We start from the raw sequence: 24,404 nt of genomic DNA, 5'->3' as shown, positions 1-24,404 counted from the left end.
TTAAAATTATATCCTCCATCATATGTCTTCATATCAACTAATATAATAAATATCTTATCGGGTATGACTTGTCCCCAAGGATTATCTGCGATCAATTGTGTTTGATTAGATGCCAGAATATATGATTTAAATAATGTCTTCTTGAACAGATATTCACACCCCTGCGGGTTTGCCCTCATGCTTGAATTCAATGCAATTAATGCATTCGTATACGGAATAACTTTATCGATCCATAATTTAATGGAATTAATATTATATTTATATGTTTTTCCGCTTAATGGAGTCATAATTACCCATGCGGGTGAATGCATTTCAAGTCTCAATCGACATTCGACACTATCCAGGATATATTCGTGAAAACTACTCACATCCAGCATCAAAGGGAAACAAGTATTCACTTCATTCGTTAATTTACCTTCGTCTTTCTTAATATCATCTAAATCAGCTGTTGTAATAGTACTACTTGCTGTGTCTTTATTACGAAAGAATGCTATTCTTCCCAATGTATCTAATTTTGATGGGGATAAATGCTTAAGCAGTTTAATATAACCCGTATATGAATAAAATGGATTCGATTCTATAAGTTGTTCATTGAGATACAAACACACAGATTTGAATATTGTCTGACTTATAGAGTTCACAAATATGACCTTATCATCGTCTCCCAATGCACTCCCATCCTCATTTGTTATATTTATGTTCATTTCCAAGGCCAGACTCGTTAAATCTAAAAAATGACCTTCTGAACTTTGTATTCTAAATTCGAGAAATTTATCAGATCCTTGATTTACTGGTAATACTTCACATGTGCGTCTAGCTGCTATTGAGGATTCAATAATGGCATGTCCTGGTAATTTTGGGAATCCATCAGTTATGGAATGAGAATAAGTGGGGACGGGGGCGTTGAGTCCCCCCGGTGTAACGTATAGAGCACCAGCCGACATACTAACAATATGACAGTTAACAATAAACTAAAATTAATTAAATATTCCAGTTTCTTTTATTATTAAATTTCAATCGTTTCAAACCAATCTTTCTACTTCCTCCGGATAATAACTTCTGTCCGACACCCTTCAATGTTTCTACGCCTCTATTTCTCGCAGAATTTTTCAATGCAATACCATTATTAACATCGTTCAACACATTTTGCCCGTATTGTAATACTCCCGGAGCAAAGGTATTCAATAAGAATGGTATTGCTTTTCTGGCCATCCCACCGAGAAATGACAATAATCCTCCGCCCCTCCCTCTAGCTTTATATAATATAATATCATCTAAACCTCCCCCTTTCACCCTCGAAGTATCAAAGAGTTTCAGGAATGATTCCACTGAAGGAGGAGAGAAACTGGTTCTCATCTTGACGGTTCGTTCAATATTAACTCAACTTGATCATTCACTCTCGTTTTATAGGTCTTAAATGTAGTACACATACAGTAGAACACTTATCATTATATTGAATTAACCTTCCTTTCTGATCAGCGAGCTTAATACTCACTTGATCAATTATCTTTTTATTAAGTGGTTTATACATTGTGGGGTCATAATTAGATCTTAATGTATTAATATCAACTACTCCCAAAAGAGATACCAACTGATCGCCAAAATTAATGGGATCAATCAAATCGCTATATATTAACATATAATTAATACCTGATTCAGGATCGGGTGGGTTTACCGCCTTCACACCAGACTCGTTAAAAATAATCTCTTTTTTATTGGTAAAGACATACAAAATTTCATTACCTGAGAACCCTAGCATATCGCTTCCTTCTTTATCAAATTCCAACCCCACATAAGCACTGGTAATATCAGAAGGTATTATAATTTTTTTTTTCAAGTTAATAACCACTCTGTTTATTCCTGGATGATATGTGAACACAATTGAGTTTTTGGGGATGATAATACCCGTTGTATGTTTAACTGCTATTAAGAGATTTGCATTAATATCCTCATTTATTGCCTCTAAAATCCTTGTCATATCACCTCCAATAATTTTGCTCATATCAATTTTATGCATATATTTATTTACTGTAGATTTCTCATATGTAATACATATCTTCAAATTCTTTTGCGGTATATAATGCGTCTTGGGGTAAATTATATTTTTCAGAGCAACCTCATAATCAATTTTATTATCTAATATAATGGGGTCATATAATTTATTAATGAAAGCCGAAGGTGTATTGGCGGGAAATAAATCGAGACTTGAATCGCTACACACGTATAGAAGACGTTCAGCCATCTCTACACTCTTATAACACACACTAAATAAAAACATAACATCACAGAGTTTATATACTCACCTAATATGATATCCACGATGTTTCTCTCCTTACACCGCCTCCTTTATGTAATAATTGTTTTCTCACTTTTGTATTCCTCACAAAATCAAAATGTATACCTGATATATTTAATAAATGCTTTATTTCTGTTAAGTAATCAGAATCGATTCTTCTCGCTGATTTCACATTATTTTCTGATAAAACATTTAATATTTCAATAATATTACGTCCAGTAATGGGGGTAAGAAGGTCACCATTCTCATCCCAACTCACCAAAGGATTTCTTTGCAATAATACCAACATTGATTTCACATATTCTATATTTCTCGCACTCACTCTTATGTGCATGAATCTTGACAAATCTGGGGTTTTCTGAGGTTTCACCGAGGTGAGAGCAGGTGGGTTGACCTGCCTAGCGGGAGTAGTCTTAAACTTGCGTTTAACACCACGCTTCAAGCATGCACCACCACCACCCCCTTCTAAATTCTCGTCACCCTCCGATTTTACTAACTCGAGAGGTTTCCGATTCATAACTGAAGTTGGTACAAGATAAAATTCTTTCATGATTTATTAAACAATCTCGAAATAATATTTACTGCTAGAGGTAATATAATGCCAAGAAGATTTCCACCTCTGATACTCAGCAAATATTTCTTTTTACGCTGAAAACCGATTTTCTTACAAGCTAATGATTTAATCTCGTTCTTGTACTTTTTAAATATTTTAGGGTCTAATGGTATTTTATTCTTAATCAAATTCTTGAAAATCTCACTGATACAACTTATGTGTGTTTTCTTAAACTGTTGTAATAAACTCTTCCGATGATTGCGTGGGAGACTATTAAGTAATGTAATTAATTCTTTAAATTTTTCTAATAATGATTTTTTCATTGTACCTTCAACAAATCTCCTTCTTTGACCCACGAATTAAAAGTGGAATCATAACCTTTATAAGATACCAAATAATGCGTAATTCCACCAATTTTTTTTCGTTTCAATACTCTGTCGATAATATATTCTGGAGGTGGTATGACTGGGGTCAATTCTTCGCGATAAAATATTCCTTTAATCTTTTCACCTTTCAAATCTTTCAAATGATATGTTGTTATAGGTTGAGAATTATTAATTCTATATATTTTAAATATTTCCTCTGTATTTTGTGTGTGAAACCCTCGGTTAAACGCGGATGATCTGCTAAGAGTCACTCTTGTTGTGTCTCCAACAGCCAATTTCTTACTGATTCGTTTCTTATTGGATCTTCCATTTTTATAATTTATCCGAAACTGATTCCTTATATCATTCAATGACGTAATACCATGGACTTGCAATGGGGTTTTACCGCCAATCCCCGAGTGCGGAGATGAATTATACGCATCTACTAATTCATTTAACACTTTTGAATAATTAAATGTATTGGCACTTGTCATATACTTGTATAATTTACGTTTCATCGTTTGCAAGCCTCTCTCTGCAATGGAAGCTTTTGTTTCTTTCGAAAATACATGATATAACTTTATATGCTTACTCTGCAGATAATTCTGTACCTGTTTATTTAGAAACTCCCTGCCTTTATCTGTAAATAATCTCGATATATTCTTCGCCTTTTCATTCTCCAATATGTTTTGTAATGCATGTAAAGTGCTCGGTCCGTCTTTCTTTTTCATGAGTACTGCTTGTAAATATCTTGAAAAAACATCGATACACACGAGAATGTATTTATATCCATCATTATATCTGGATAATTTAGACATATCACCCAAATCACAGGTTAATATCACTCTGGGTTTAGGAGCAATTATTTTCCTACGAGGAAACTTCTTAGGTTTAAGAACGTATAAAGTATATGATCTTTCTGAATTTAAGAAATTTCTGACCTCTTTCAAGGTTATGGACGGATCGATCTTTTTTACAGCTGTATATAAACTGTTTACACCAGAGAATGACCCAGCAGATCCAGGATCTCTATAAACCTTTTCAATTAATTTTGCTCGCTCCATTGGTATACAATTTCGTAGGAATCCTGCCGTAACACATTGGTTCGCAACTGTAATGCTTCTGGTGTATTTAATGCAAGGTCTATGAATAAATAACCAAAGGGTGATCGTTTTATAGCAGATTTATATATATTTACAAATTCCTTATTTTTTCCGAACACTTGTCGCCCCAGAATCTCTACTTGTCCAAGATCCCTCATTTTAAATAAAGCAAAATGCGTGGCGTTTAAAGCCATGGTACGACTATATCGTCCTCCGTGAAATATATTTTGAGTAATCAGAATAATGCTTATATTATGATGTCTACCTTTAGTAAAACATTCGAGAATAATTTCACTGTTACCTGCTTTTAAAAATAGATCATCAACAATAATTATTGTATTTTCATCAGGTGATGCAATGACATTCTGCGGGTCGATAATATCGTTACTTAATGTTAATTTATGAGTTATCTCTGAATCTTGTTCTAAGGGATGTGATGTCACCCCGCATATTATAATGTTATGAAATTTCTCGTGGTATAACTTTATTAATTTTGATGTGAAATAAGATTTGCCACTATTCGAATAACCGGCAATGATAATCCTTGATGGATAACGAAATATATCAACGTCAGCAGATGTGTATGTTGTCAAGTTCAACATCTTCCCCTTATTATTTTAAAATGATCTAAAAGCTTCCTCTCTTTAAGTTGAATGAACTAAAAAGGGTGTTTACCATAGAGAGGCGTCTTGTACACTGTAAGTCTTAATGGGTTTTCAAGATATATAATACTTTTAGTTCAATAAGGGGACACAGTTAATGTGGAGCAGGATTGCCTCACCAAAATTAGTTGCTTTAGGGTGACGATTGACCTAGGTGTTTCAGTAAGGATATACTGGTATTATATTCTATCTTGGATGTTACCCGCATTTCATGGCGCCTGTCTGTCCTGAGTTGACGCAGGTGTTATGTTCTACCTTGGGTGTGAACCGCATTACATGGCGCCTGTCTGTCCTGAGTTGACCCAGGTGTTCGGTAAGGCGATGATTATCTTTAATCTACCTTAGGTGTGAACCGCATTACACCATGTGTTGGGGTGACCCACAATGAGTCTCTCAGAGTGAGGACAGTGCTTCCATCCGTGACTGAGCTCATCTTCCCCATATTATTTTAAAATGAACTAAAAGTTTCCTCTCATTAAGTTAAAGGACCTCATCTTCCAACGCTGAACCGCACAACATGCTGTCTGTCTGACCTGTGTTGACCCAGGTGTTCATGATTATCTTAAATCTACCTTAGGTGTGAACCGCATTACACCATGTGTCGGGGGGAGGGGGCGGCCTATATAAGCTCAATGAGACACTCAGAGCGAGGACAGTGCTTCCATCCATCATCCGTGATTGACCTCATCTTCCCCCCACAGTATTCCTCTCATTAAGTTAAAGGACCTCATCTTCCAACGCTGAACCGCACATCATGGAGAAAGGTAAGTTATACTTAGAAAATTCTTGTTTTTTTTTTTACATGTTTAATTTTTGTTGAAGCATACGAGTGAAATTTTTAATTTTTGTTGAAGCATACGAGTGAAATTTTTGTTTACGAGTGAAATGTTTACTGGGTTAGTGCGTTAATAAGTGAAATTTTTAAATGGGTTAAATAAGTGAATTGGTGAAGAGGAGATTGTTAGAAAATTCTTGTTTTTTTTACATGTTTAATTTTTGTTGGAGCATATGAGTGAAATTTGGGATAGTGCGTTAATAAGTGAAATTCTTAACAGGGGATAGCATATATTCGAAATACTTGGAAGCATTGGTGAAGAGAAGATTATCGATTAGAAAGCAGCGTTCGTTGGTAATCGAGAAAGGCGGTGTACAACGCAATGAAAGGTTATTGCAATTGGATAATGAGTGGGCACGTGTAGATGCTTTATGGAAGAAGGCTATAGAAACAGGTATGTAACCAATTTGTGATCTTTTGTTGTGCTAGTCACTCGAGAAAAGATTTTTTGTTCTATTCATTGAAATCTTAATATTTTGGGTTATGAATTGGATGTGCTTGTGCTTTTTTTTCCTCTGAATTGGATGTCCTTAATATTTTTTTTGGGTTATGAATTGGATGTGGTTTTTTTTCCTCTGTTCATTGAAATCTTAATATTTTTTTGGGTTATGAATTGGATATGCTTTTTTTTCCTCTGCAGGAAATACACCTGGTAGTGTTGTGAATCAAACTGCCCAGCTTGGTGGTGAGAGTGCTAGTGTTGGTACCTCACAATGCGGAGGTGCGGGTACTTCTGCCCCCATTAATGATGATGAGAGAGCAACTACCTCGCATGACGTGTCTGACACGCATAATAGTGAAGATGAGAGCCCAGAAGTTATTACATATATCCAGAATTTTAGAGGTAGACATACAGTGAGGAAATATAGTGTTCCTTCAACTTATAACAGAGAGTTAAGAATGTATTTACATGTTTATAGGGATTATTTTATAGAACAGATGCGAGATATGTATGATAGATCGCCTCTAGCAATGTCGCTCAGAATCCACCCAATTATAGTTATAAGGACATTACGTCAAAACATATCGGGTGATGATCAAAATGGACAATTTGTGATAAATTTAGCGTTTGAGTTAGTAAGTGAAGAGGAAATCTCTGAAGTATTTGATCGATGGGTGGGAACAATATTAGAAAGATACGAGTCAGAGTTGCAAGATCAGGAAGGATCTGGCTGGATCATAGATCAAATCGAATCTTTCAGTATCGAATATGTTAAAGTAGAATTCAGAGTGCAAGTGGGGTCATATGTGGCATATCCCGAGAAACTGCGAGGGAAGAAATATGTATTTAATCCAGAGATTAATGATGGGTTATGTGTACTGCGTGCTTTTGCCGCCTATCAATGTCATAAAAAGAACAAGCCATGGTGTGATATTCGCAAAGCAGTTAATACTAAGAGAGGATGTCTTAATCACGCAAACTCTTCTATAGATGATTTCCCCATTACGCGTGATAAGTTAGGTATATTAGAGAAGGAAAATAAAGTGTCATTATATGTTTATCAATTAAGAAAGGATCAAGATAGGACATTTATGGCTATGTGTCGTAAGGGGAATAAGAAATATAAGGACATTATGTGCGCGTTATTGTTGAATGAAAGACATTTGGTTTTAATCAAAGATTTTGACGGGTATGTTAGAACGATAATGACAGAAAAAGGTGAAAAGAAGCACTGTCATAGTTGTTTGATGAAGTTGAATACACAGGAAGAGTTAGATATCCACGAAGATGGATGTAAAATCAATCAGGTTCTCGTATTCCCCCCGGAAGGAACAACAGTACACTTTGAAAATTTTAGTCATACGCATTCCAACGAATATATCGGTGTATTTGATTTCGAATGTGCATTAGACACAACTCTCCCAGCAGGTAAAATTGAGTCTCGTCATAAAGCCATTGCCTATTGTTATATTATATTTGATCGCAAAGGAGAAATAGTGTGTATAAAGAGTTATAAGGGGGAGGATGCTGTTAATCATTTTATTTTAAATGTTAGTGGTGAATGGAATAAAATAAAGTTTAGAAGACAGTATCATGAAATTCATATGACAGAGGAGGATGAGATGAGACATGATTCTCAGAACACTTGTGAATTATGTGGTAACACCTTCAAAAAACCCAAGGACAAACATAAACACCATGACCATACTTTAAATTTCAATAATTATATTGGAGCCTATTGTGCACGTTGTAATATGCAGTGTAAAGACAAGAGAGAGAAATTATTGCTTTTTTGTCATAACATGTCGTATGATTTAGGAATAATTTTAAAGGAATTGAATGTTGATAAATATAACGTTGAAATTCATTCGAAACAAGGATTCAAATTCTTGAAAGTAGAGATAGGTAAGGTTAGGTTTCAGGATTCACTGTCTTTATTGAATGGATCTCTTTCCACGTTAGCAGAACAACATATCAAGGCAGGTAAATCCCTGAAATATACAGAGACTATTCTGAAAGATGTGCCTCGAGATGTCTTACCTTTATTATGTAAAGGAAAACAAATTTTGTGTTATGATTATATTGATAGTTTAAAGAAGCTCGATGAAACAAAATTACCCAGTAAAGATCATTTTTTTAATTCTTTGAGAAATAGCGCTATCAGCCAAGAAGATTATGAACATGCATTGAAAGTGTTTGAGTTGGGTAAATGTAAGACTTTAGGAGATTACTTGATGTTATATCTCAAGACAGATGTTGGTTTGTTAGCCGATGTCTTCATGGAGTGGCGTAAAACACTCAAGGATATTTATAAGTTAGACGTTAGTAATTATATAAGTTTACCATCATTCAGTTGGGATGCATTCCTATTGAAAACTAATGTAAGATTAGATATGATATATTCCCATGAATTATATGACTTGATTAAAAGGAATCTCAGAGGTGGGTTTACCTGCGCAATTAATCAGTATTCTAAAGCAGATAATCCCCTAATTAACCCTAATTTTGATGTTGAGAGTGGAATGGGCACTCATATTTTATATCTAGATTTCAATTCTTTGTATGCTAGTGCGATGGTTGAAGCTCTTCCACAGAATGGTATCAGAAAATTATCCAATGACGAGAAGAATGCTATCCTCGATGTGGGATTAAGTAATGTTTCCTGTGAAGGTCAAAAGGGATATTGGATAGAATGTGATACCAAGCACATATCCCCCGAGGTAGCTAGACTCACTGATGAACTTCCTTTAATATTATCACATATGAATATATCAGAAGAGATGTTATCTCCTTATTGTGAATCTATATTGAAAAATGAAGGTAGAAAGATCCCCAAATCTAATGGGAAATTAGTGGGCAGTCATTTACCTCAGAAAAATTATTTGATCAGTCTAGAATTGTTACAGTTATTACTGGAACTTGGGTTAGAGGTGGAAAAGGTTCATACCATATATGAATATACACAGACAAAATTTTTAGAACCTTTCATATCAACTAATATTGCACAGAGAACAGCTACAAGATGTCCTATCAAGTCAAAAGCCTTCAAATTAACTAATAACGCCATATATGGGAAATCATTGCTGAATATTACAAAGTATGCTGAGAAATATAGATATATCAATAATGAGAAAGCATTTATTAGAGCGAGTAAAGATCCTTTGTTAAAAAATATCACACATTTAAATCAAGATAGAGTGATTTGCACATTCAATAAAGATATATTAGAAGTTAAGCAACCACTTTATCTCGGTTTTCAAATTCTTGAGATAGCTAAAAAGAAATTGTATCATTTTTGGTATAAAGTTTTAAAACAGCATTATGGTGATGATGTAAGACTTCTTTATACCGATACTGACTCGTATATTTTTAGCTTGAAATGTAAAGATTTGTACACCGAGTTAAAAAGTGAACCATTGTTAGGTTATATGGATTTTTCAAATTTCAGTCCTGAGCATCCCTTATATGATGATAGTAGAAAAGGGGAGCTGGGGTTATTGAAATCTGAAATGTGTGATAACCATATTAGCGAGTTGATAGCCCTGAAAGCTAAAATGTATTCTGTCAAGATTGCTGGAAGATCAACTAATGTCAGCAGAGCCAAGGGTATTCCTTCGCAATTTATGTCATTATTAACACATGCAAGATATAAGAATGTTTTATCAAATGTAGATAGAGAATTATTCACGTGTAAGTCTATAAGTAATGTAAAAGGTGAAATATGTACGGTAAGAATTAATAAGAGAGGTTTGTCAGCCTTTGATGATAAAAGATATCATTTGAATACTAATGAATCCTTGGCTTATGGACACCCTGATATTCCACCATCTAAACGTAGGAGAATAGAGTGATGTATTGCTTGTATAATAAATAATGAAAAAAAATATTGTGTATTAGTGTTATCCTGAAATGTGTCTTTCTGATGATGAAAATGTTTTCACTATGATGTAGGTACTATATCCCCTTATTAACTTGAATGAACTGAAAGGTTCGACATGATTCAGCCTGTGCGCGTGACGTCACTGCTATGTCCCCTTATTAACTAGGGTCGACAAGATTCAGCCTGTGCGCGTGACGTCACTACTATGGCCCCTTATCGACTGAAAAGCCTGATCGACAAGTTTCAACCTGTACTGACCGCGAGTGGTCCTTTTTAGTTCATTTAACTTAATGAGAGGAAACTTTTAGTTCATTTTAAAATAATAAGGGGAAGATGTTTAGACCTGTAGTAAGCATGCTTACCCCCAGAGGGGGGATTCAAAAACTTGATCCGAGGAAGAATTTCGAAAAACCCCCAGAGGGGGGATTCCAAAAACTTGATCCGAGGAATTGGAGAATTTCGAAAAACTTGATCCAAGGAGATGGAGAATTTCGAAACCCCCATAGGGTGGAATCCAAAAACTTGATCTGAGGAGATGGAGACTTTCGAAACCCCCATAGGGTGGAATCCAAAAAACTTGATCCGAGGAGATGGAGAAACCCCCATAGGGGGGAATCCAAAAACTTGGTATTGTCGAGAAATTTTTGGGGTTGGGGGGTGAAAGTGGGAGGGGGATCCGAGGAAGTGGAGAGCACAAGAAAATGAAATTCAAAAAAAATTCGAAACCCCGTAGGGGGGAATCCAAAAACCTTGATCCAAGGAGATCATAAGAAAAAAAATTCGAGGCGCGGGGGCGATCCGGACGACGCTGCAGAAGGCGCAGCAGAAGGCGCGGGCGGGGCTCGCGAAGGGCGCGGGCGGGGCGCGCGGGGGGTCGCGAAGGGCGCGGGCAGGCGCGCGGGCGGGCGCGCGGCGCGACGGCGGGGTCGCGAAGGGGGGGGGGTCGTGGGCGGGGGTATTGGTTGGGGGGTCAAGGGTGAGGTAGTCTCGAGGGCGAGGTCATGGTCAAAACCGGAAGTAACACCTAGGTGTGAAAAGGTGACCCTCCAGCTGCTGGTCCTAGACCGGATACCTCGCTCAGTGGAAGGCCTAAACCGGAAGTCCTCGCTCTGTAGAAGGCCCAAACCGGAAGTTCCTCGCCCAGGAAAAAGCCTAAACCGGAAGTTCCTCCCCCTGTAGAAATTATGACTACTTATATATATATATATATATATATATATATATATATATATATATATATATATATATATATATATATATATATATATATATATATATATATATATATACATCACTGTCTTGCCAGAAGGGTGCTTTACACTACAGTTTTTAAACTGCAACATTAACACCCTTCCTTCAGAGTGCAGGTACTGTACTTCCCATCTCCAGGACTCAAGTCCGGCCTGCCGGTTTCCCTGAACCCCTTCATAAATGTTACTTTGCTCACACTCCAACAGCACGTCAAGTATTAAAAACCATTTTTCTCCATTCACTCCTATCAAACACGCTCATGTATGCCTGCTGGAAGTCCAAGCCCCTCGCACACAAAACCTCCTTTACCCCCTCCCTCCAACCTTTCCTAGGCCGACCCCTACCCCGCCTTCCTTCCACTACAGACTGATACACTCTTGAAGTCATTCTGTTTCGCTCCATTCTCTCTACATGTCTGAACCACCTCAACAACCCTTCCTCAGCCCTCTGGACAACAGTTTTGGTAATCCCGCACCTCCTCCTAACTTCCAAACTACGAATTTTCTGCATTATATTCACACCACACATTGCCCTCAGACATGACATCTCCACTGCCTCCAGCCTTCTCCTCGCTGCAACATTCATCACCCATGCTTCACACCCATATAAGAGCGTTGGTAAAACTATACTCTCATACATTCCCCTCTTTGTCTCCAAGGACAAAGTTCTTTGTCTCCACAGACTCCTAAGTGCACCACTCACCCTTTTCCCCTCATCAATTCTACGATTCACCTCATCTTTCATAGACCCATCCGCTGACACGTCCACTCCCAAATATCTGAATACATTCACCTCCTCCATACTCTCTCCCTCCAATCTGATATATAATCTTTCATCTCTTAATCTTTTTGTTATCCTCATAACCTTACTCTTTCCTGTATTCACTTTTAATTTTCTTCTTTTGCATACCCTACCAAATTCATCCACCAATCTCTGCAACTTCTTTTCAGAATCTCCCAAGAGCACAGTGTCATCAGCAAAGAGCAACTGTGACAACTCCCACTTTGTGTGATTCTTCATCTTTTAACTACACGCCTCTTGCCAAGACCCTAGTATTTACTTCTCTTACAACCCCATCTATAAATATATTAAACAACCACGGTGACATCACACATCCTTGTCTAAGGCCTACTTTTACTGGGAAATAATTTCCCTCTTTCCTACATACTCTAACTTGAGCCTCACTATCCTCGCAAAAACTCTTCACTGCTTTCAGTAACCTACCTCCTACACCATACACCTGCAACATCTGCCACATTGCCCCCTATCCACCCTGTCATACGCCTTTTCGAAATCCATAAATGCCACAAAGACCTCTTTAGCCTTATCTAAATACTGTTCACTTATATATTTCACTGTAAACACCTGGTCCACACACCCCCTACCTTTCCTAAAGCCGCCTTGTTCATCTGCTATCCTATTCTCCGTCTTACTCTTAATTCTTTCAATAATGACTCTACCATACACTTTACCAGGTATACTCAACAGACTTAGCCCCCTATAATTTTTGCACTCTCTTTTGTCCCCTTTGCCTTTATACAAAGGAACTATGCATGCTCTCTGCCAATTCCTAGGTACCTTACCCTCTTCCATACATTTATTAAATAATTGCACCAACCACTCCAAAACTATATCCCCACCTGCTTTTAACATTTCTATCTTTATCCCATCAATCCCGGCTGCCTTACCCCCTTTCATTTTACCGACTGCCTCACGAACTTCCCCCACACTCACAACTGGCTCTTCCTCACTCCTACAAGATGTTATTTCTCCTTGCCCTATACACGAAATCACAGTTTCCCTATCTTCATCAACATTTAACAATTCCTCAAAATAAATAAATAAATAAATAAATATATATATATATATATATATATATATATATATATATATATATATATATATATATATATATATATATATATATATATGTATATGGCCTGTTTACTGTGATCTTATTGAATAATATATATATATATATATATATATATATATATATATATATATATATATATATATATATATATATATATATATATATATATATATGTGTGTGTGTGTGTGTATATATATAGGTAGTAGGTTGGTAGACAGCAACTGCCCAGGGAGGTACTACCGTCCTGCCAAGTGAGTGTAAAACGAAAGCCTGTAATTGTTTTACATGATGGTAGGATTGCTGGTGTCCTTTTTTCTGTATCATGAACATGCAAGATTTCAGGTATGTCTTGCTACTTCTACTTACACTTAGGTCACACTACACATATATGTACAAGCACATATATACACACCCCTCTGGGTTTTCTTCTGTTTTCTTTCTAGTTCTTATTCTTGTTTATTTCCTCTTATCTCCATGGGGAAGTGGAACAGAATTCTTCTTACGTAGGCCATGCGTGTTGTAAGAGGCGACTAAAATGCCGGGAGCAAGGGGCTAGTAACCTCTTCTCCTGTATATATTACTAAATGTAAAAAGATAAACTTTCGTTTTTCCTTTTGGGCCACCCCGCCTCGGTGGGATACGGCCGGTGTGTTGAAAGAATATATATATATATATATATAATATATATATATATATATATATATATATATATATATATATATATATATATATATATATATATATGCAAAACAACCATTGTGAAAGAATAGAGAAATTCCAAGCGCTTTCGTGACTACTCACATTATCAAGGAACAATGAAAGTAATGCATCCTATGTCCACTATTATTCTTCACATCGAGATAAAGTAAACTGTCTGTTTTCTCATCAATGTTTTTGAGAGCTTGACGTATTTGTAGTCCTGAGTTCATAGATGAGGAAATATTCAAAATTTATGAAATAGGTAATGATTTAAAATACCCAAGAAATATAATTGATAAATCTTTTAAAATTGTTAGAAATACTTTTTAAAATCCAAAAAGGGACAACCAACCTTATTCAACTAAAAATATGTTGGTTCTTCCTTACCATGAAAACTTGGTTGATATGCCTTCTCTTCTTAAGACTTTTAATATTAAAGTTGGATTCAAAAATCTTGATACAGTAAAAAAAACTTTTGATGAAGAATTCCCCCCAAAATGCTGACGGATGTGTCTATAAGATTCCTTGTAAAATTTGCGATAAAGTTTATTACGGTCAAACTGGTAAAAGTCTCGAACTAAGATTAAAACAACATAAATATAGCATTAGAACTGGACAAGATTCCAATGCTCTATTTATTCATGTAAGAGATTTTAACCATCCGACTGATTTTCAAAAAGTTGAGAAAGTTGTATCAAGCAAGTCCATGGTTGACAGGAATATAATTGAATCTTGTTTCATAAAAAGCAGTCTTGACAATAATATGAATATTTCCTTTGGTTTATATAAATTAGATCCATTTATAATTAACAGAATTTGGGAAGAATTTAATAATCCATTGGACAAATAATAAATTTTAAAGTTCTTAATTCTTGGGTAGAATAGTTTGTTGGTGGGTTGTGTGAAGGACCTGTCTAGTTGGGCCAGCGGGTCTGCTGCAATGTTCCCTTTCTTATGAGTCGCGCGTCAGATGTTGCTTTGTTGTGGGATGTGATAGTGAGGTGTGGGCTAGACCCTTTATATGCCTTCCTTTGATGAATTACTTTCATTGTTCCTTGATAATGTGAGTAGTCACGAAAGCGCTTGGAATTTCTCTATTCTTTCACAGTGGTTGTTTTGCATAATCTGAAATCACCTGTTTACTGTGATCTTATTGCATATATATATATATATATATATATATATATATATATATATATATATATATATATATATATATATATATATATGTAAGGTTCTCAATAATTTTGACGCTTGTGACAACTTCACTAGATTCTCTGATGCTCTGCATTGCTCTTTTTATTTCATTATTTCACACCAGCATAATCCAATCCATATTTGGTGTTGAGTCAACTGGTTCTTGCTAAACATCTTCCTGATGAATCTTTTGAAGATTTTGTTTATCACTTGGACAAATTACTGCAGACATTTAATATTGTCTCACGAAATTGTAATAGCACGACTGCAAACAAACCAAAGGTACGGGTGGGGATAGAACTCATGGCAAGTTTTACAACTCACTCCCCACATGTTCTAACCCCACCAATTCTGTAGTTTGTTTACATTTAATATTGCATTCCATTCCTCTAGTGTAGTCCCTGAGGATGGTAAACAATTTTCCCTAGATTTTGGCAAAATGGCTGCCTTTGGTGCCATCCAAAACATGGTACCACAGTCAGCCGTGCCCGTGTTCATACCATTTTGCTCATTGTTGATATGGAACCTTTGACGGTTCCTCTTAGGGTACAGCAGTTTGCTGACCCAAACTCTTTCTTTTCTATTTTAATACCTGAGTCCCAAAAGTCTGCTACTAACGCAATTGATACAATGCTACATATGTGACCTATGGTACGTCTTATGAGAATGGGAATAAACATCCTTTCCATCCTTCTTCCAGGGTTAGTGAGTCAAGCAGCCGCTCAGCCCGCAGCACGTACAGCAATAATAGAGCCAAAACGTGTTACAACTATGATAAAAAAAAACAAAGGCCATAATACCTCTTGTTGCTGGAGCTCTCTGACCAAAATGAACCGTGGCCAGTAAAGCTCACAAGGTACTATACCTTATTGTGCCTTTTGCAAAATGAGTAGTCGCCATTCATTCGATTGCAAGTTTAACCCAGTCGCATTTGCTAGTCGAGTCTTAACCAAGGCTGAACATAATTATTCTGCAATCGAGCAAGATGTATTTACTATTGTTTGGGCTTTAAAACAGTACCCATTTCATGTTCTGACTGGTTATACATCACTGATTCCCTTGTTCCCGAACAAACAACCTATTGGACGATTAGAAAGATGGTCCTTGACCATTCAGGAGTTTAATGCTACTTTTGCTCACGTGCCAGGCAAGTCAAATGTGGTTGCAGACACTTAGTCTCGCTTTGTTGCTCAGCCCCTCTCTTCACTCTTGCAATTTTTTTTCTGGCTCTTTTGTTCACTTCTCTGTTCTCATGTGTCATTTGCACTCTGATTTTCTCCATGGACTTTTACTTTTCTTTTTTCCTCTCTGCACGCTTTGCTGTACCATGGAGTCTGTTTCTTTACATTCCTTTCCCTTTTTTTCTTAGTGAAATTCTCTTTTGCCTCCTGACACTTTTTGATGATATTTTCTATAATCTCATCCATCATCATGCATTCAGTTAACCTCTCATTATTTCATACCCGACACCAACTGTTTTTCCTCCTCATTGTCTTGGCCCCTGAGAGCCCAGGGATCTCTAAGGGGCTATTTCACATATATCAGATGATCCAGTCTTACTGGCACATCTCATCTTTCCTCATTCTCTCTCTCTCTCTCTCTCCCTCTCTCTCTCTCTCTCTCTGTCTGTCTGTCTGTCTGTCTCTCTCTCTCTCTCTCTCTCTCTCTCTCTCTCTCTCTCTCTCTCTCTCTCTCTCTCTCTCTCTCTCTCTCTCTCTCTCTCTCAGTCTCTCTCTCTTTCTCTTTCTCTCTTTCTTTCTTTCGTGTTGTGTCTTGAAATGTTGACACATTGTCTTCTTAACCGACTCCACCATATTTCTATTAATGTTTTTGGTCACCCATGTTTCTCCCAGTTCTACCAATCTACTTTGCATTATATAGTAGTTCTACCAGTCTATTATGCATTATATAGTAGTTCTACCAGTCTATTTTGCCCTGGTATTTCAACGGTGTCAGACATTGCTTTGTTTATGTCTTTATATTTCCGCTTTGTACTCCTAGTAACTCATATTGACTCATATATATTTATTCATCTTTCTGTTTATGCATCTTCATTTCAGTTAGCTTTGTATCTGTGAGTGCTGTGATGTCTGAAGTTACCTCCGCTATTTATTCTTTCATTTCATCACTCTTGTTTGTCAGTCCAAAAGTTTTTGTATACCATACTCTAGAATTTTCATTCCTGTACTATGCTCTATTTTACATTGTCTCACAACACTTTTGCTAAACAGTTAGCAGATGAATAAGACTGGGATTGGTTTGTGCATTGTTACGCGGAAATGAGTTAGAGTTATTGTTGTTAGTAATGGGGGTAGAAGGTTGCGGTTATTCTTAGCGCTGAAGAGGTGGTGGCAGGTCTGGAGTTATCCTTGCTTTTAAGCTGACTGGGGATGAATCTTGGATAGTTCCTTGAAGCTGTTTGTTCCCACCTCTGCGTCTCTCCTGTGTCTAACAATTTTTTACTTTCTCCCTCAGCCATTTTTTTCTTCACTTTTGACCGGTCTTAATCCAGGAATACACGATGAGTTTGGATACTTCTTAAATATGTTCTCTGTCTCATGATCCTGTTTCAAGCTATATATGTACAACTAAAAGGTTAGCTTAAACAGGTGTTTTCTGTTCTTGAAGAACTTCCCACTTCTCAGAAAATCATCATCTGGTTAATTCTTCATTAACGCCTATGCGCTCAACTCTTCTCTTTCATCCTGATCTACAACGAGTATTCACAAATCTGTAAATTATAAGTGATTTCTTTTTTCCTTCTTCCTATAGTTTTTTCCTCCGACTGCTTTGTTTGTGGTCAGTAGTTCCTATAAAGTCTCCCTAATCAGCTCTTTCGCCTCCTTAGCATATCTCTGAAAAGGAGATTCCTCGCTTATCCTTTACATATCCCTCAATCATTCTTCATCTTCTTCCCTCATTATTTCTGCCTTTTCCTCCCCCTATTATTATTATTATTATTATTATTATTATTATTATTATTATTACGATCATAATTATTATTCTTATAATTAAAACCAAAAACTAAACCCACTAGGGTCATATAGCACTGAATAGGGGATGTTGTTGGAACAGAGAGTAGCAAGGGTGGAGAAGATAACAGAGGTAGAGTTAGAAAGGGCTGAGAGGAGTGCTAAAGAAAGTATTAACAAAGTGTATGCAATAAACTGGGTGCTGTCAAAAAGTAAAAAATGGAGTCTCAGTCAAGGTGGGCCGTCAGCAAGGAGGGAAGATAAAGTAAGGGTGTTAGAGCGGTGACGACGTTGGAGGTAAATTCTGCGTGCTCGTTGAAAGACAAGACAGTTCAATAGAATACATAGAATATGACAAACTGAAACTGGAACCCGGCAATTCTCAAAGAGTGAAACCGGGCGCTTCTCCCCAAGATACCTATGAGTAAGATGGGTATGCCCAATGTGAAGACGGGAGAGCGTAGTCTCCCAACTTCGGCATCAATAAGAAGGCTTGACGGAATATAATTTGTTATGACTCATATCGGACCAATTTTGTTGCCAACGGTTGCGATGATGGTTAGAAATTTGAGCAAAATAGTCTAAGAAAGGAATACCTCTATATGAAACTGGGAGGTTATGTACTGCTGACCGCGCAGCAGAATGCCTGCTCGTTGCCCTGAACATCAACATGACCAGGGACCCAGCAGATAACGATTTCTTTGTTTTAGTTAGAAATGTGGCGCAACCAGATTTGTATACGAAAAACTAGGGGATGAGGCGAATCAAATTTTTTACTAACTTCCAAAACATTAAAGGAGTCTGAGACTAGAACAAATGCTGAGGTAGGCAGAAATGCAATACAGATAATTGCGATAAGAATTTCATACAGTTCAGCTGTAAAAATACTAGCAGAGTCAATTAAATGCCCTCGCACCATGTTGTTGGGAGCACTGCTGCAAACCCGATACCGTCAGAGGATTTAAACCATCAGTGTCCACTGCAATGGCATGAGAATAAGACCAGAATTGGTTGAGAAAAAGGGAGCAAGCAACTGTAGGTATCTGAGATTTTTTGCACGGCACTGGGAAGAACAAACATGAATTGTCAGAACTTCTAAGGATGAAAGAGAAAAGTTAGATGCCAGATGAACATATAGAGGGGGACAACTGAAGAGAAGTCAAGAGCGAGTGAAGATGAAGAGAAAAGGGATAGAGTAAACAGGGGCAGTGAACAAATAACGGACCTCTACTGACGTCCGTTACTATCCTGTATGTAGAATGATCGTGAAGGTCATGAAGCAGACAAAATAGAGGAGGCAATAGGCAACATGGCGATCGTTCAAGGATGGAACATTCGCCTTTGTATTTAGGATCTCAATAGGAGAGGAGCGAAAAGCACCTAGACATAAACATAACCCCTGATGATGGATGAGATCATGTTTAGAAAGAGTTGAGGGAGAGGCTGCGGAATATATCTGGTCGCTAAAGTCTAATTTCGATAAAATTTCGACTGAATGCTGTCGAAGAAGAGTTCAACGATCCAGTCCCTATGAAAGATGAGCGAGGGTTTTAAGAAGGCTCAGCTGGCTATGGCAAGTTGCTTTCAAGGAGGTAATGTGAGATTTCCAAGACAACCTGCGATCAAACAGGGATACGGGAGCCATACAGGTACAGTAGAGTATCAGAGATAACACAACATCTGGTGAAAGTAATTAGGTGCGTTTTAGCACCAGAAAATTTAAACCCATGCATAGTGGCCCAATGGGAAACACGGGAGATAGCATTCTGGAGTGAGGCTGCTACTAGGCGACAGTCAGGGCCTGTACAGGCTATAGCAAAGTCATTGACATAAAGTGATGATCTAATATTAAATGGGAGAACAGATGCCAGATCATTCTTAGCTAGTAGATAAAGAATGGTGCTAAATACACATCCCTGATGGACAACTTCAACAAAGTCTGGGGAAAGCGAATTGTTGACCCAAACACGGAAATGTCACTCAGTTAAGAACTTTTTAAGGAGAAGTTGCAGATTGCCTCAAAGGAACAAGGAAGGAATTTGGGCCAAGATGTTATATCTCCAAGTAGTGTCGTATGCCTTTTCAAGATCAAAAATAACTGCCATAACCTAGTAGTTACTAGCAAAGGCATTATGAACAAAGATATCTAAGGGTCAATAGTGGAGCAGCCCTTACGAAAGCGAAATTGACTAGTGAAGAGACTATTGTGTGTCTCTAAATACCATACCAAACGTCTATTTCCTAGACTTTCCATCAACTTGCAAACTTCACTGGCAAGAGCAATGGGACGATAGTGTGAAGCATCATGGCCCGAAGAATAGGCAGAACAACTGTAGTTTTCCACAGCTGGGTAAGAACCCTTTGCGATCAAATAAGATTAAAAATACATAAGAGGACTAAAAGAGCTGACAGAATATGAATGCTATCAGGACCAGCTGCCAATGATCGGCAAACGGAAATTGTTGATTCCAGATCTAGTAGCGTAAAAGGCACTTTATAAAACTAGTCTCCGCTAGAAGAGAGTCTAAAGGCAGTAACTCTTCGGCAGACTTCGAGGAAAAACCGAGCACCATAGATGGAGTCCCTGAGAGATATGGACAAGACGATTTCCAACTTCTGTGCCAACTTCATATAACCTGTAGTTACCAGCAGTCGCAATATACACAACGTGAAGCAAATATTACCAGAAAAAGTGTCTTTCCTAGAAAAATTTCACCAGTCAACTATAGTGATAATATAGTATTTGTTGTGGTGGAAACGGAAAAAACCTGGAAAAGCTAGATACAGTGATCGATAAACAAGGGTTGAGGCTCGACCGTTCGTCATTGTAGGAGCTTCCAGCAATCACCGGGTCTTCAACACGCAAGTTATACTTTTGTATCAATCAAATCACATATTACCCAGTTAAATAATTTCCAGTAGATCCTTCATGTGTTAGCCCAAATCACCAACCAGTATGTTTTAAATAAGTGGCCCTGATCGGATCCGACTGGTTCCGAACCCTTGACTGGTCTGAACCCTTGACCGGTTTCAAACGGATTCGTTGGACAATAAAGCATACTGTAAACAGACGGGGTTTTAGGCGCCCTTATCAAACACAAACAATAAATATAAAACAAACGTACTCCGGTAAGCTGTATTAATATACAAGTACAGTTAGAAATAGAAATACAAATAGCTAGAGCTTCACTTTAAGGAGGTTATTAGTAGAATATTCAAGAGGTTACTAGTAGAATTACAGTAAATCAACCATTCAAATTACATTATGAAGCTCTGTGAAGTCTGCAGTCAATCAAACAAATGGGCTTCCGCATGGATAAATTGTCATTTTTGTGAAAATTGGTGTCACGCCTCTTGTGCAGATATCCAAGAACTAGCTACAAGCAGTATTAAATCAGGGAAGAGTTTTTGGGTATGCCCAAATGAGATAAATCTGTGGACTAAAATCACATTGATATTAAAAAGCAGCCTTCATAGAAAACCTGGAAGCATTCTATAACAGATGGAAAAAATAAAAAAAATCTGGGCTGGATGGTATCACCCTTGGTGCTGGCCATGTAGTTAGAAACTGTAAGGCTGGAGGTGCTACCCGGGTAGTCAGTAAATGTGGGGCTGATAGTGCTGTCCTGGTAGACAGTAATGGTGAAGCTGGAGGTGCTGTCCTGGGAGACAGTAATGGTGAAGCTGGAGATTTTGTCCAGGTAGTCAGGAAATATACACAGGAGGGAATGCATATAAATGACCTCATGGGAGACAGGAGCTGTAGTGGGGAAACAAGTGTAGTCAAGGACAAGATAAAACCAATATTACAAAATAGTAATACAACAGGAAATAGCAAACAAGAGGACTCCACTAGCAATAGTGAGGATATATTACCAAAAACAACTGGTGAGAGCTCCATTGTTGGTGCTAGTTAGGATAGGAATAAGACAGGTAAACACGCACCAACAGGGAATACAGTCACAGAAACCCAAGGCAAACGGAAACCAAGCCTGTGCACATACTATGCACTTGGTATCTGCAGGCATGGGAAATCTGGAAAAACAGATGGGACGTGCAACTATGACCACCCTAGAAAATGCCGTGCCCATATGACAACAGGAAAATGCAAACTCCCTTCCTGTAAGTTTTTTCACCCTGAAATGTGTCCCTCTTCAGTACAGGAAAGACTGTGCTGTAACTTAAATTGCCAGGCACACCATCTAAAGGGGACAAAAAGATACAAAACATCCAGGCCATGGGAAAACCTGGGTAGCCATAGCCACTCAAGAGGGAGAGGTTTTTTAGTGCCAGGAAGGAAAAAAAAACTGGCAGGAAATGGCGGAAATCATACACCAAATCCAGTCATTCCTGGAGTGGAACCACAGTCGATGACCTCCACACCAAACCAACAGATACAGACACTAATGCCAGAAAAAAAAGTCCCCCCCCCTCAGTACCAACAATACCACTAGTCAGATGACATTCTTCTTTGCAAATATACAGGGTCTAAAGCCAGGAACGAACAACAAAATACCTTTCATCCGTGGACTGCTTTCCGAGGCAAATGCAATGTTTGCGGCTTTCACAGAGACCCACATAAAGGATCACTTGGACAACGAAATATGGATCCCAGGTTACAACCTATACAGATGCGACAGAGTGAACAGGCAAAAAGGAGGGGGGGGGGGTTGGCCTGTACATCGCAGAGTCACTTGTTTGCACAGAACTGCTTAATGCCTCAAATGATGTAGTGGAAGTTTTAGCAGTAAAGATCGAGAACCAAAACCTAGCCATTGTGGTAGTCTACAAGCCTCCGGATGAAACGTCCCAGCAATTCCAGGAACAGCTGTTAAAAATTCACCACTGTCTGGAAAATCTGCCAGCTCCTGCCCCCAACATCTTGCTCCTGGGGGATTTCAACTTAAGGCACCTAAAATGGAGGAATATAGCAAATAATGTTGTTGCAGTGATAACACCAGGAGGCACTTCTGACGAGAACTCACACACACACGAGCTTTTAAATCTCTGCAAAAAATTCAACTTAAACCAGAAAATAATAGAGCCTACCAGACTGGAGAATACACTAGACCTCATCTTCACTAACAATGATGATCTGATACGCAATGCCACCATATCAAAAGCAATATACTCAGATCACAACATAATCGAGGTTCAGACATGTATGCGCGGAGCCCCAGACCGACATAATGAGATTAGTCGCAAGGGAGCATTCACTAAATTCAACTTCAATAACAAAAACATAAAGTGGGACCAAATAAACCAAGTCCTAACCGATATAAGCTGGGAAGATAGACTAAGCAACACAGACCCCAACTTATGCCTAGAACAGATTAACTCGGTGGCACTCGATGTATGCACAAGGCTTATTCCTCTAAGAAAAAGGAGGAGTAGATGTAAAATAGAAAGAGACAGGCGCTCCCTTTACAGGCCACAGAATTTGATTAACACAAGCCTATCTGATGTTATCCTGGCGCCAAATGACTTCGAACAGGCGATAAATGACATGCCCATGCACTCTGCCCCAGGGCCAGACTCATGGAACTCCGTGTTCATCAAGAACTGCAAGAAGCCCCTATCACGAGCTTTTACCATCCTATGGAGAGGGAGCATGGACACGGGGGTCGTCCCACAATTACTAAAAACAACAGACATAGCCCCACTCCACAAAGGGGGCAGTAAAGCAATAGCAAAGAACTGCAGACCGATAGCACTAACATCCCATATCATAAAAATCTTTGAAAGGGTCCTAAGAAGCAAGATCACCACCCATCTAGAAACCCATCAATTACACAACCCAGGGCAACATGGGTTTAGAACAGGTCGTTCCTGTCTGTTTCAACTATTGGATCACTACGACAAGGTCCTAGATGCACTAGAAGACAAAAAAAATGCAGATGTAATATGTACAGACTTCGCAAAAGCCTTTGACAAGTGTGACCATGGCATAATAGCGCACAAAATGCGTGCTAAAGGAATAACAGGAAAAGTTGGTAGATGGATCTATAATTTCCTCACAAACAGAACACAAACAGTAGTAGTCAACAGAGAAAAGTCCGAGGCAGCTACAGTGAAAAGCTCTGTTCCACAAGGCACAGTACTCGCTCCCATCTTGTTTCTCTTCCTCATTTCTGACATAGACAAGGATGTCAGCCACAGCACCGTGTCTTCCTTTGCAGATGACACCTGAATCTGCATGACAGTGTCTTCCATTGCAGACACTGCAAGGCTCCAGGCGGACATCAACCAAATCTTTCAGTGGGCTGCAGAAAA

The 24,404-nt window shown here is 38.0% G+C and overlaps 2 protein-coding genes across 2 annotated transcripts in view; both read left to right on the top strand.

Moving 5' to 3' along the window:
• The window catches only part of LOC128688700 (facilitated trehalose transporter Tret1-like), a 229,795-nt gene that overhangs the window by 189,214 nt on the left and 16,177 nt on the right, over positions 1 to 24,404 (top strand). The gene's annotated exons all lie outside the window — the stretch shown is intronic.
• The window catches only part of LOC138852669 (uncharacterized), a 29,314-nt gene continuing 10,424 nt past the window's right edge, over positions 5,515 to 24,404 (top strand). Inside the window, exons 1-4 of the mRNA XM_070084757.1 lie at positions 5,515 to 5,743; positions 6,035 to 6,208; positions 6,455 to 9,076; positions 9,680 to 9,946. Of these exons, the coding sequence (XP_069940858.1) occupies positions 5,734 to 5,743; positions 6,035 to 6,208; positions 6,455 to 9,076; positions 9,680 to 9,946 (3,073 nt within the window). The 5' untranslated portion in view covers positions 5,515 to 5,733. The remainder of the gene's footprint in view (positions 5,744 to 6,034; positions 6,209 to 6,454; positions 9,077 to 9,679; positions 9,947 to 24,404) is intronic.

This window comes from Cherax quadricarinatus, chromosome 13 (genome assembly GCF_038502225.1).
Source record: "Cherax quadricarinatus isolate ZL_2023a chromosome 13, ASM3850222v1, whole genome shotgun sequence".
Taxonomy (NCBI): Eukaryota; Metazoa; Arthropoda; class Malacostraca; order Decapoda; family Parastacidae; genus Cherax; species Cherax quadricarinatus.
Note: the sequence above shows the minus strand (reverse complement) of the source record. Positions and strands in the feature narration are given on the sequence as shown.